Consider the following 13,644-nt stretch of genomic DNA (forward strand, 5'->3'; position numbering starts at 1 on the left):
AGCATTTTGGAAGTTAAGATCTTTAATATATGGGGGATAGATTATATAGAGCCTTTTGTGTCTTCTTATAAGAATGTTTGTATTTTGCTAGTAGTTGATTATGTCTCCAAATAGGTTAAAGCCATAGCATCACTTTCTAATGATACCACAGTAGTGCTTTGATTTTTAAAGAAAAACATTTTCTCAAGGTTTGGTACACCTAAGGCTATTATAAGTGATAAAGGCACCCATTTTTGAAACAAAATCTTTGAAAAACAATTAGCTAAATATGGAGTAACCCATAGGGTAGCCATTACATATCACCCTCAAACTAGTGGCTAAGCCAAAGTTTCTAATAAAAAAATTAAAAAAATCATTGAGAAAATTGTAAAACCATTAGAAAAAAATTTGGCTGCCAAATTGGATGACTCCCTATGGCATAAAAATATCTTTCAAAACCCTTATAGGAATGTTGCCATACCAACGAGTTTATGGAAAAACTTGTCACCTCTCAATAGAATTAGAACACAAAACATATTGGGCTATCAAAAACCTTAACCTTGATCAAATGTTAATAGGTGAGAAGAGGCTATTGCAATTAAATAAGTTGGATGAACTCAAATTACAAGCTTATGAAAATGCCAAGTTATATAATGAAAAGATAAAAAGATGGCATGATAGAAAGATCTTGGAAAAACATTTCAATCTTGGTTAGCAAATGTTACTTTTCAATTCAAGACTAAGACAATTTCTTGGTAAACATAAAGCAAGGTGGAGTGGACCTTTTATTGTGATGAAAGTCTTTTCATATGGAATAGTGAAAATTATGGATAAAGAAGATAATCAACCTTTTAAAGCAAATGGGCATAGATTAAAAATCTATCAAAGAGGAGTCATAAAACAAGTTGAAGAGGTAATGTAATTGATCGAATCAAACAACTAGAAAAGGTCAAGTTTGACCAAAACTAGTGCTACTAGGGAGGCAACCCAAGTTTTACATTTTCAAGTTCTTAGTTAGTTTTATACTTCTTTTGTTTTTAAGATAGGTATGCTTTGATCTTTTGTTTGCTTTTGTGTTAGTTTGTGTTTCTAAGAATTAAGAGATCTAAGATAGTATAAGGTATAAATATAAAAGTATTATTTAAGGTATTTTTTATACAAAAATACCTTAAATAATCCATTTATAAAAATATAAAATGATTATTTAAAGCGTTTTCTATATAGAAACGCCTTAAATAATCCATTTATAAAAATATAAAATAATTATTTAAGGAGTTTTCTATATAGAAACGCCTTAAATAATTCATTTTATAAAAATATAAAAGGATTATTTAAGATATTTTTTATACAAAAATGCCTTAAATAATCCTTTTACAAAAGTATTAACCTTAAACCCTAAAATATAAAAAGATTATTTACAGAAAACACCTTACTCAAATAATCATTTTATATTTTTATAAAAAGATTATTTAAGGCATTTTTACAAAAAAAAAAGTCTTAAATAATCTTTTGAGATTATTTAAGGCATTTTCTATGTAGAAAAGCTTTAAATAATCCTTTTATACAAATATAAATGGATTGTTGAAGGCATTTTCTATACGAAAATGCCTTAAATAATCCATTTATAAAAATATAAAAGGATTATTTAGGGTAATTTTTTCATGCTAAAAGCTTTAATTACAATACAAAAAAATATTTTTTTTGTACACAAACCTACAACTAAGTTTCAATTACTTCCAGACATGCTTTTCAAAAGGGAAACTATTATTTCATCAATTTTTATTTAGGCAAATTTGGAAATAAGGCAACTTTCCCCTTCAAAATCTTAAAATATCATAAGAACAGATGGGTTTATGATTTCAGGACTTTGGGTACTGTTGAAAATATGAAATTTTATCTTATAATCAAATTACCTTAAATCAAACGTGGGAATTAAATACTCACCATCAAGATTCCAGGAAAAAAATTATGGATTCCCTAAACCAAACGCTATCTAAAGGAAACCAATTTGTAAACCACTAAATGCCTTCAAGACTCTTGTAAGAAAAATGAAAAAAAAAATCAAACATGTAATTTAATTCAATCTTAATTGAGTAAAATGCTAGTCATCCATCTTAAAACTAATTTAAACAACATGCAAAAACACTAAAACCAAAATTAACTTAAAAAACACTCTTAAGGAATACTTTAAAAATTTTATGAAATTGTTGGAATACATTAAAGATTTCTTGCATGAAAATCAAGTAAAATGTCAAATTTAAGAAAGTATTATAAGCGACTTAACAAATCAAACATGCAAAAAATAATCAAGCCAACTAATACCTTACTTAAAACAAACAAATGGAAACTTCAATAGTTTTTAACAACCCCTAAAATAAACACAAAAAAATCAATGAAACATCTAAAAACCCAAATCACCAATCAATTATAAATCAAAATTGACCAGTATGCAAAAGACCAAATATTATAAAAATTTGGACATTCCCTTCAATAAGCAAAGAATTCAAATAAAGAAAAGTTCATATCCAAACTTCAAAAACATAATAGGTAAAAACAAATTTTGAAAAAAAAATCTCACCAAAGTCAGAATCAAAACCCAAAAAAAAAAAAAATGAAAACAATGAAATAAATAACAATAAGTTCTAAAATAGAATACTCTTATGTTTTTGCCTTGTTCTTTACTGACAATAATTTGAAAATTTTTAAAAATATGAAAGATATTTCCATTGGAAATACCATGAAACAAATATAGTCAAGGAACTCACTGTTATTTATTTGTCCCTTTTTAGGGTTCAAAACAAAATCTCTTTTTTTTATTTGTCTTTTTTTTTAGTCATTTATATTATTAAAAAGTACAATTAAAATATCATTGAAATTTCGAAGATGCAAACCTAAAAAATGAACAAAAATAGGGATCAAGACTAGCAAAGGCTTTGCAGTAGACTATTCGTCATTTAATCAGATGTTGGCATTCAAACTGCTACTATAATGGTGGCTATTTCAGGAACGACCACTTTTCACCACTAGATCTTTCAAAAAGATCATTGATGCTACCATTGGCTCTTTCTTCTCTTTCATTTGGATTACCCATACATTTTTTTTCAATCCACAAAGAAAACAAGAATTAACTGTTTGGTAAAAAAACAAAACAAAAAAGAAAGAGACAAGAATGATAGGGGAGTCTCAGAGAGATGGAGAAAATTCTAGGAGAAGCAAAACAAAGAGAGCAAAAAATAGTGGGAAGGAAAGAAAAACCAAGACACATGTAAGATTGAGGATCCTTTGGGATACTTTTTATATATAGTAGTATAGATGTTTAGTTCTATAAAAATAATATCATTATGGTTTTAATCTTTTAGTTTGTCAATTTTTTTTAATCTTAAAAGGAGATAGGTCTTATGATAATGAAATGGTCTCTAAATATTAATTTTTTAATCTGATTCAAATTTAGAATAAGGACAAGATGATAATAAAATAATAGCAGAATAAATGATTGCTAGATTAAGGATAGTTTCATTCACCTAAAATTTAAATATTTCTTGTAGCAAAATATTACATCTAACTTCACCTTATTATGTACCTTTCACCAGGCATACAATAAATGATAGCCAGCTAGCTAGCTTTTATCTGAATTATATGCATATCATACTAAAAATTGCCACAAATGTTAGAGCACAAAGACTTTTGCTATTGTAAGCAATAACAATTTCTTTAAGCATTTTAAATTCTTTGCCGTTCTATTTTCAAAATATGAAACAAAGAAAAATCTCCAACTCTCATTTCTTATTGGATGGATCCTTCGACAATTCTTTATTAATACTAGAGTGAAACCCTAAGTTTTGTGTTGGGTTAATTAATCGACTAAATCATTATTTAATTGATCATTAACAAAACCAAATTAATCAAATTGATTTGATCGAATCAATTAGTTTTGATCCATCAAATAGATTGAAAATGACATATGCTAATAGGTAGTGAAAGGTGAGGAAAAAAGAGAAAAAAAAAAGCTAAATGTTCAATTTAATTAGGATTTAACATTTGATAAACTCTTAATTAAGTACATAACATTTAATTTGAACTAAATAAGAATCAAACATTTTCAAATATGCTCCAATAAAGACTTTTTTAATGAAATTGAAAAAATGAAATACATAGATATTAATTTGCATAAAGCATTAAATTATTTTCGTTCACTTGTTAATTTTGCTAATATGACATATTAAATGTGCAATTCTTAGTTGAAAATGGCAATATTGTATGGCTAATGTGACACTTTTGAAAAAAAATATAATATTTAATTTTGAACCTTAAATCCTAAGTTAACTAATTTATTTTTAGAAAAACAAACAAAAATGATAAATTATTTATAAAAGATTTTGTACTTATTTCCATGATATGAAAAATGTTAAAATTCATAATCAAGTTTTCTAAACACATATCCATTTCTTATCTCCACACCTCACTTTTTTTTCAAAATTTTCTTTAGTTAAAATTATTTAATTATCCTTATTATGTCAACTTTAAAACTTCTAGATATACATTTTCGATAAGTTATATAACTTTTTGAATATGCATTTCAAGTAAGTTATACTTAAAAGACATATCCAAAAGTTTTTAAAAAATTACATTTAAGTTTAAGAGAAATACAGTTGAGAAAATATATATTACAGAAAATTTTGAACTTTCAAATATGAAAATTATAAAACTTTTAAAAGCTTCTAGATATGAAAATTCGAAAACTTTTAAAAAATTTTGGATGTACAAATCAAAAAACTTAAAAAAAAAAAAAAAAAGGTAATTATATTAAAAAAATAAGTTAAAAAAACGTGAAAAGTAAATGATAGGGTGGGAAGAGAATTGCCTTTCTTAACCAATTAGTTGTACTAAATATAGATCATCCACAAATGAAAAACTACACATTTTATTTACAATCATCTTACATTTAACTCATTAATTAATAACTAAAAAGTTCAATTATGTAAAACAAAAAATTAATTTTAAAACTTACCATTGAATAAAGACTCAAAAACTAATGTACTAGTTAAAATTAAATTAGAAAAACCTACAAAATTCTATGATAGAGTTTTCTTTTTCTTGGTTTCATCTTTATTGGTTTTCATCTAATTGGAGACTTTTAATCTAATAGAAGTAATTTAAAACGAATTAAAATATAAAATATTCAAATTAAAATTAAACTTAATAAAAAAATTAATTTGTACCAATCTGAATACTATTATTTTTTATTGACTTTGGATTTTTTTCTCACCTTAAAATATATATTTGGAAAAGATGTGAAATATGGAATTATAAAAAACTAGCTTTTTAACTTATGCGATGCACATATTTTTTTATTATATTTTTATTCTTTTAATTTTTTTAATTTAGTCTAATTTTTATATTATCATAATAAAAGAATATATATTTTAATTTTTTATTTGTAAAATAATAATTTATCATATCTTGATCCTAAAGTTTTTATTTTAAAAATGCATATATATATAATTTGTTTGATTCATGATATAAAGTGAAAAAACATCTAAAGTATTTGATTCATGAATTATGAATTATCTAAAGTGATTGAGTAAACACGTAGAGTATAAAAATGTTTTTACATGATCAAAATGAAAAAAAAAAAACATATAAAGTGGTGGATAAAACTATTTGATTTATGAATTGTTTTATAGTATTCTTTAAAATATTTAAAATATATAACTATAAATCTAAACCAATGATGATAATATATGATACAATCGAGTTGAACATCTTTTGAGTCATTTATATTAAAATAAAACAAAAAAACATAATATTTCTATAATTGGCACCTCATCGACTCAAAATAATTATTCATAGATGGAAACAAGCAATGAAATGAGTTTTCTTCTCTAAAAATAATAGTATTTTTTTATCAAAACCAAATTGTATGATCTAAAGAATTAATTCATAACAAAACAAGTTACTTCTTAAATATATGAAAGATGTGAAAAGTAAAAAAATAATAATATTTTTTTGATAATAAGTTAAAATAAAAAAAATAATCCAGAATTAAAAAAATATACAATTTCAAAAAAATGATATCCTAATAAATTATATTTAATATATATTTTTTGGAAAACAAAATAATTTTAATAAACATTTATAAACATACCATCACTCTATGATAATTGATCAAACTTCTAAACAAAATATGAAAGAAAAAAATTAGTAAATGAGTGTTAAAAGATAAATAAATTGAAATAAATATTAGTTTTTTATAAGAATAAAATTATAAAAGTAATAATATATCTTTCAAAGAAATGTTGTAAATTGAAAAAATAATAATGTGTAGAATATACTATTTATATATTTACTGCATGATAATTAAAGTATATAAATAATTTTCAAATTGATAAATATATTTTGAATTTTAAAAATATGATAAGTGATATTTATTTTTTAAAATTTTAAAATATTTAAAAAATAAATGAATGTAAAAAATATTTATGAATGTAAAAAATCAAATTTCAAGATTTTAAAATTAAAAAAAAAAAGAGATATATCTACGGAACTAATGAAATTTGAATTAAAAAATATTAATTTTTAAAATTTCAAATTTAAATTATAATTTCTTTTTATTTTAAATAGATAATTTTATTTATTCAATTATTTTAAACTTAATTTGGTTGAAAAAAATGCTGATAATGTGAAACCAACACTTAAAAATTTAAAATCAAATTTTTTTGTAAAAAGATATAACTAAAATCAGAATAATAATTGCTGTAAAAAAAATAGAAAATTAATTACAAATAATATAATAAAATTTTATTTTATATATATGAATTGATCTTTTATTTAAATTTTAAAAGTTTTGAACAATTAAATAAATTTTTAAATATATTTTTTTTTTGATAAATAATCTAAAATAAAAAAAATCTTATGCATTATTATAAAAATAAATCTTAAAAATCTTCTTACCTATAGAAACGAAGTCATTCACGTAATTATTTACATCAATAAACTTTTTCTAATAACCATATACCATATAATATAATATCCTATATATGAGAGAGATTGAAGAATTGGGAAATGAAAAATAGCAGGAAAAGAAAAGAACAGAAAATAAAGAGAGAAAAACAAAAATACGAGGCAAAAGCCGCTGGTGCACCTCCGTCGCTAAGGCTGAGTGGTGGAGAGATTTTGTTCCTCTCCCGAACAGAGTCTGAGTAGAGTGAATAGGAGACAGGTGACAAGGCGAATCCCGTAATTGATTAGTAATAGATGGGGAATTTATTGGTGAAGAAACCCAAGATCACCGAAGTCGATCGAGCAATTCTTTCCCTCAAAACTCAGAGGCGCAAGCTTGCTCAATACCAGCAACAGGTTTCTCTGCTCTCTCTCTCTCTCTTTCTATATATATATATATATATATATTGTGTTTATAAATGAATTCAATTCTGTTTGGTTTTCTTCTTTTGAATTTCTGTAATTTTAATTTTTGCTTTATTATTATTATTATTTTTTCTTTTTACATTTTCCCTCTTTGTTAGCTTGAGGCTGTTATAGAAGCAGAAAAGCTAGCTGCCAGAGACTTGATTCGTGAAAGGAGAAAGGATAGAGCTTTGTTAGCTTTGAAGAAGAAGAAAACGCAAGAAGAATTATTGAAGCAAGTTGACACTTGGCTTATTAATGTCGAGCAACAAGTATGTGAAACTGAATTATCATATTATTATTTGATTTAATTTGTTGTCTCACTATGTAGCTACCTTGTTTTAATTGTTTCAATTTTCTCATTGTTTAATGTTATATTTTTTAGTAAGAAATTGTATAATAGTTTGATCAAATATCCAATCAATCCATTACAATGTCTCTATTATAGAGCTAGCATCGACATGGGCTCCATTTGCTGCCTTACTTTTGGGTTTTACTATTACAATTGAACAATGCTTAAGATAGATTAAAACACTAATTTTTCTTTCAGTTGGCAGATATTGAACTAGCAAGCAAGCAAAAACTAGTTTTTGATAGTTTGAAAGCTGGAAACAATGCAATTAAGGCAATACAAAGTGAAATCAACATAGACGATGTCCAGAAGTTAATGGATGACACTGAAGAGGCTAAGGCTTATCAAGATGTGAGCTTCATTTCAATTCTTACTCATCTTGGTTCCTTTTGAGTTATCTTGGCTTTGCTCATTTGCTTGATTTCTCTGTCTAAAATGAAATATGATCGTTGATGTAAATCTCTCCTGTTTGTTCTCTCTCTAACTCTCCTTCTTCTTTGTTTGTCTGCAAGTATTTGTCAACTTTAGATAAGCTGTTTATCATGCCATTAGATAGATGCCTAAAAATCAGGGCATGTTAATCTATTTTTGAAGTCTTTAAAACAAAAATAAACACAAATAATTCTAGATTGTCGGCTTGCATTACCAGTTTGTGAATCTATTATGTTTATCATCATTTTCAAGAAGCTTTTTGTCACTTTTTTCTCTTAGATATGTTTTTCTTTTAGTATTTCAAATAATGTCTTTCTAAATATCTTTGAATGTCATTGTGGATCTGAAAGTCTGTATGTGTTATCCTAATTTTTAACAATCATTTATATTTTCCTTTTTCGTGATGATTTTATTAGCTCGGTTTTCTCTTTATCTGTTAAAAGGTTAGCATTTTTGTCTGTTAAATCATAACTTGAGCATTTCCTCTTCACATGGGCTTCCAGCTTCTTCTCTATTCTTTTTTTTTTAAAATTTTCTGAAAATGGGCTGCATATTTGTGATTTTGAAGGAAATCAATTCGATCTTGGGGGAGAAATTATCAGCAGAAGATGAAGATGAGATTTTGGCTGAATTTGAGAACTTGGAAACTCAGGTATTTGTTTCAGTTATATCTGATAAAAATAAATTTTCATTTGAATAATAATGATCTAAGGTTTGTTTGTTTAGGTCATTGTCATAGAAGATCTTAATTTTTTGAATGAATTAAACCAAATTCATAGGAGATTTTGATGAGTTTTTCCACAAATATTCAAAAACTGGCGTTAGGCTTTGTAATACTAAAATCTCATAGGTCTAGCAGCTAAAAATTACTATAATTTATTTATGAAAAAAATATAAATTAACATTGAAATTTTATGATTTGCAACTGTTACCTAACCTATTTTTCCATTTTGCTCTCCATTGCTTTTACCACCTCTGATTTTGGGAGGAAACGAAGAATTTATTTGATTTGGAGAGTAAGAGAAATTAGGGATGGAGGAATAAAGGTAAAACAAACCAAAAGGTTGGCCTTCTGGTTTCTAGTGCTAGGAAATAGAGAAAACAACTGCTCTGATTCATAGGTCATAAATGGAACTACTCATTAAAAGTAATACTTGTACTTTAAATAGCAAAAAACCTTAAGTAAAAATCCTAACTGTTGAAATAAGTTTTCAACCATGCTAAACAACTTATAAAGGAAATAAATCAAAAAGACATAATATTCCCAAAACATAACATACTATAGTTGAAAAATAGAGTGAAATTGTGTAACATTACTTCTACAGTAGTATGAACCATACACACACATACACACGCACGCACACGCACACGCACGCACATGCATTTATGTATGTACACAATTTTTTACTCTAACATCAACTCCAAGTTGGAGAAAACTCAGCTGCAACAATAACTTTCAGACTAAACCACTAGTTATTAAATCTTTAGCTATCCTGTTCATTTCTGCTTTACGTGATGGTGGCATCCAGAAGCTCCAAGATTAGGTAAAGCTACTCTGGGAATTACCAATAGACTGTTTTATACCCTCCATTGATTGCAACTTGGCTTCCAAGTCTTCAATTATTACATTCTCAAAATCACCATGCAACTTTTTATTTTCACTCGATGAGAGAATCTTTTTTACCCTCTACAATTCTTCCAAACAATACAACAATAATAATTCCTTATGGTTATCTTTTCAAATTTGTGGGGTTTGAGAAAATAGCTAGGGTTGTTAATTTTTATCTACTTTAGCAAATCACTTTTCATGGGATGCTATGTGAGCTCCTTATTGACCCTCTTGGGAGTTAGTGTTTATGGCTGACCTGATAAACTATCGCAAGCATCTATGTTGATAAATATCATATCAGACCTCATCTTCATGAGGGTAAAATGGGAAGGAAGTTGTTGAGAAATGGCTGAAAATTCCAGCCAATGAAGTCAAATAGTCCCCCATATCTTGAAAGCTATCGAGAAATGGCTGAAAGCTATCAAGATAGAAGCGGTGATCAAATTAAGCAACTTAGAAGTTAGATTGATCAAACTGCGGCAATAACCGATCAAGAAAGGAAACAATAAAGAGCAAACAAACCAATTTGCATGGTGGGAACTAATTTCCTACATCCACAAGCACAACAAAGAAGAAATTCACTATCAAAGAACGGAGATTTCCATGGTCAAGCTCACCCCAAAACCCCACTTGCAATCTCAAGCCACTCACTCAGGATTTTGTGTGTACACCACTATCTTGATTTTGGGTACATGACCAAACCCTACACCTGAGAGAAAGAGCTTGCAAAACTAGAGAACTTTCATATGTGACTGACCTTATTAACTTTAATGTGGCGGGAGGTTTCAAGCACTTGTCAACAGATTTCAAGGTGTGGGGTGGCCCTGTCTCTTTGACTTTAGTGGTGGGAATTTTCAGTGATTTCTCAACATGACAGAGTTGACTGAAATATTCTGTTTCGGTCCTTTTGGTTTCCTTCCCTTTGTTTGGTCAATTCCATTATTTTCATTATTTAATTGTTTAATTCAATTTTACTACCCAACTAACCATTTGGTCACACCTATTAAAATGTGACATTTCCTTATCGAAACCAATGATTTTTTAGCACCATAATGAGCCGCAATTTTTTGCTTTTAGGCAATATTGATAAGCATCTTTCAAATATGTAAGGTGATTAATCTCTATCTCATTTCTGATAGCCTGTCTGATCCCTATAGACAGGGAGTGTATTTTTCCAATCTTAATAGTCTTTTTGAAGTCACGAAAGGGCTCATCGAAATTCATCACATAATCAGTTGGGAGAAATTGCTTTTGCAATTTGGCATTCATTAATCTCCAAGTTCGAATGTTAGACTATTCCAGCCCATTCTGTTGCTCCTTGCGTGGTTTCTACCAAGAAAGTGCAGTCCTCTTCAACTATCGATTTACCTAAGGAACTCTCATTCTTGCTTCCATAGCACTTTCCAGATAGTTCTTCATCTCTGATACCAAATTTGATGTAGGAAAGGAATTCAAAATAGAATTTGTTTGACTTAGAGATTGTAGGAGAGGGCTGTAGATATCAAATAGCCAGCCCAAAGGTTTGTCTTCTGGTTTCTAATTCCAGAAAATGAAGTAAACAATTTGTTTGAATTGTTTTTTTTTTCTAAAATTTTAAATTCCTCAATAATTGTGAGAGTATTTTAAATAGCAAAAAAACTCTATTAGGTGCAAATACTAACCCTCAAAATAAATCTCCGGCTATGCAAAATAAATTAAAGATGATAACACAAGAAGACAAGCATTTAAATTAAGAAATTGTTACATGATGTGAATAGTATCATGCTACACCAATGAGAGAGTTGGTTTCCCCTTTTTTCTTCTCTGGTTACTTTAGCTTCTCTTTTGCATTTTCGGTTACTCTTCCATCTATATATCTGGGTGGTTTTAATCATTTGTTTTATTTTTTCGTTTTTGGCCCCTACTCTTCACAATCTGTTGCTTAAAGAGTTTCCAGCATCCATCTGTCCCGCCCCTGGACTCCCAAAGTCCATGCCCCTTCATTGGCAATGCTGTCTTTAGGGGCTAGGGACATCTGTGATATGTTTGTATCTTCTTTGTTCTCTTTTTTTTTTTTTTTGGCTTGCTAATAAACAAAGGGTATGATGGCTTTTGCTTTGGATAAATTGTTCTCTTTACCATGAGCCTATTCAAGTAATATGTTTATATCATTCCACGTTATAACTGTTTTATGATTATTTTGCCCATAGATAATACTAGTATGAGATTATATGTAGAACCATGAGATTGGACCTTTTTGGTTATGTTAAGCTAGGTTTATTTCTTCTTTTTGATTTGATTATTATGAAAAAGAAGAGAACCTTTTGGTGATGTGTAAGCATGTAAAGGTCTTTTGTAATGTGTCATTTGGGATTTAGCTATGTTTATTAGATCATTTCGTTGTTCTCTCAACCAGTCTCTGTCTGAATGGCAACTCTATATTTTATTTAGATGGCCGTTCAAGATATGCCAGAAGTGCCTACTAGAGCAAAATCTGAAGAACAAAACTTGGGTCTTCCTGATGTGCCAGCCAAGAAACCAGTTGCTTCCAATGCAGCTAGAGACGATGCTGAAATTGCATCAGCTGGAATTTCCACAAAAAGAGGTCTCTCTCTCTCTCTCTCTCCCTATAATAAATGTACCAACATAAGCACTCACACTTTCCCAAAATGCCCATAAGCACACACATCACACGTGCATGTACTCCCTACTTGATTGATAACTTCAAACTCCTGACAATTTTTGAAAACACAGTTATGGAGGACCCCCTGCCTGCATGATCGAGAAAACAACGTGGCTGTTTCATTATCTGCAGTCTGCCATTACTAATGAACATCTTCTGGCTGCCTCTTTTTCCTCTTTCCATATTTGTTAATTTTCATGATTGTCCACGTGACGGGTTCAGTTTGGCGGTCAATTATTTCCGTATTGTCAGTTTGTACAGATCTGTATAACCAAGCAGGATGGTTTGGGGCAGTTTTTGCCAGTTCTGTTGTTAGCCATTTGTTAAATTTAGTTTTGAACACATGCAAGCGGAATTATTTGGATATACCATTGGATGTTATCGTTAACAGGACGGTCTGCTAATTTAGGGAATCTGCACATATAAAAAGAACTATAGTACAACATAAATAAATGGTGTTAATTAGCTTGCATCCAATCAAGTGCTTTACATGTTTTCACTTATTACTCTGCATCTTGATGGTCAAAAAGTATTCAAAACTTTTGTCATATTTTTAGCTTAAAATAATTAAAGATTATATTATAAAAGCAAAATCATATATTGCATTTTATTTAAAAAAAAATCACTTATAACATTTTCAAAATGACCTAATATCAATTGAAATCTACTCAAAACTAAAAGCATATCGAACTTGAAATAATTTATATTCACGATAATTCAAAACTTAGGCTATTCACTTGAAATTATTAGAATATAAAATTATTCAAATTTTAAAAAAAATTAACCCAAAATAATTTAAAATTAAAATGACACAGAATTTAAAAATAATCAAATCCAAACGCTGATTCATTTGCCACATTTAAAAAAAAAATGATTTTGCTACATTAATTTATAAGTACCAAACCTATTTTTTATGCAAAAAATTATTAACATTTTTTTTAATTTAAATTTCATTTTTTTCCTATTTCTCAAGCGAATCCACATAGGGGTACATGATTGGTAACAGGGCAGATCAAGATGAATTTTTGTTCGTCTCAAATTTGATCCGATTTTATAATCATAAAATTTAAATTCAATCCGATTTAAAAATTTTTTTTATTTTTTTTATATTCAAATTTGACTCAATCCGATATTATATAAATCGTATTTAATTGGACTTAAAATTAATAAAATATTATTTTTTAAATATAATTCTATAATTATATA

General features: G+C 27.7%; 1 protein-coding gene across 1 annotated transcript; it reads left to right on the forward strand.

Moving 5' to 3' along the window:
* Positions 1 to 6,999: 6,999 nt before the first annotated feature.
* Positions 7,000 to 12,826, forward strand: LOC111316802 (vacuolar protein sorting-associated protein 20 homolog 1-like). Its single transcript, XM_022918955.2, has 6 exons — positions 7,000 to 7,335; positions 7,503 to 7,655; positions 7,934 to 8,086; positions 8,736 to 8,819; positions 12,207 to 12,360; positions 12,510 to 12,826. Exons 1-6 carry the CDS (start codon positions 7,234 to 7,236, stop codon positions 12,533 to 12,535), a joined length of 672 nt encoding a protein of 223 aa, XP_022774690.1. The 5' UTR covers positions 7,000 to 7,233; the 3' UTR covers positions 12,536 to 12,826.
* Positions 12,827 to 13,644: the final 818 nt, after the last annotated feature.

This window comes from Durio zibethinus, chromosome 24, assembly GCF_047325235.1.
Source record: "Durio zibethinus cultivar Kanyao isolate XHJ-2024 chromosome 24, ASM4732523v1, whole genome shotgun sequence".
Classification (NCBI taxonomy): domain Eukaryota; kingdom Viridiplantae; phylum Streptophyta; class Magnoliopsida; order Malvales; family Malvaceae; genus Durio; species Durio zibethinus.

Excerpts from the sequence above, each read along its gene's own strand:
- LOC111316802 (XM_022918955.2), top strand. The coding sequence starts at position 7,234 with ATGGGGAATTTATTGGTGAAGAAACCCAAGATCACCGAAGTCGATCGA. Across the intron at positions 7,336-7,502 it reads TTGCTCAATACCAGCAACAG|CTTGAGGCTGTTATAGAAGC; the intron begins GTTTCTCTGCTC and ends CCTCTTTGTTAG. Across the intron at positions 8,820-12,206 it reads TTGAGAACTTGGAAACTCAG|ATGGCCGTTCAAGATATGCC; the intron begins GTATTTGTTTCA and ends TATTTTATTTAG.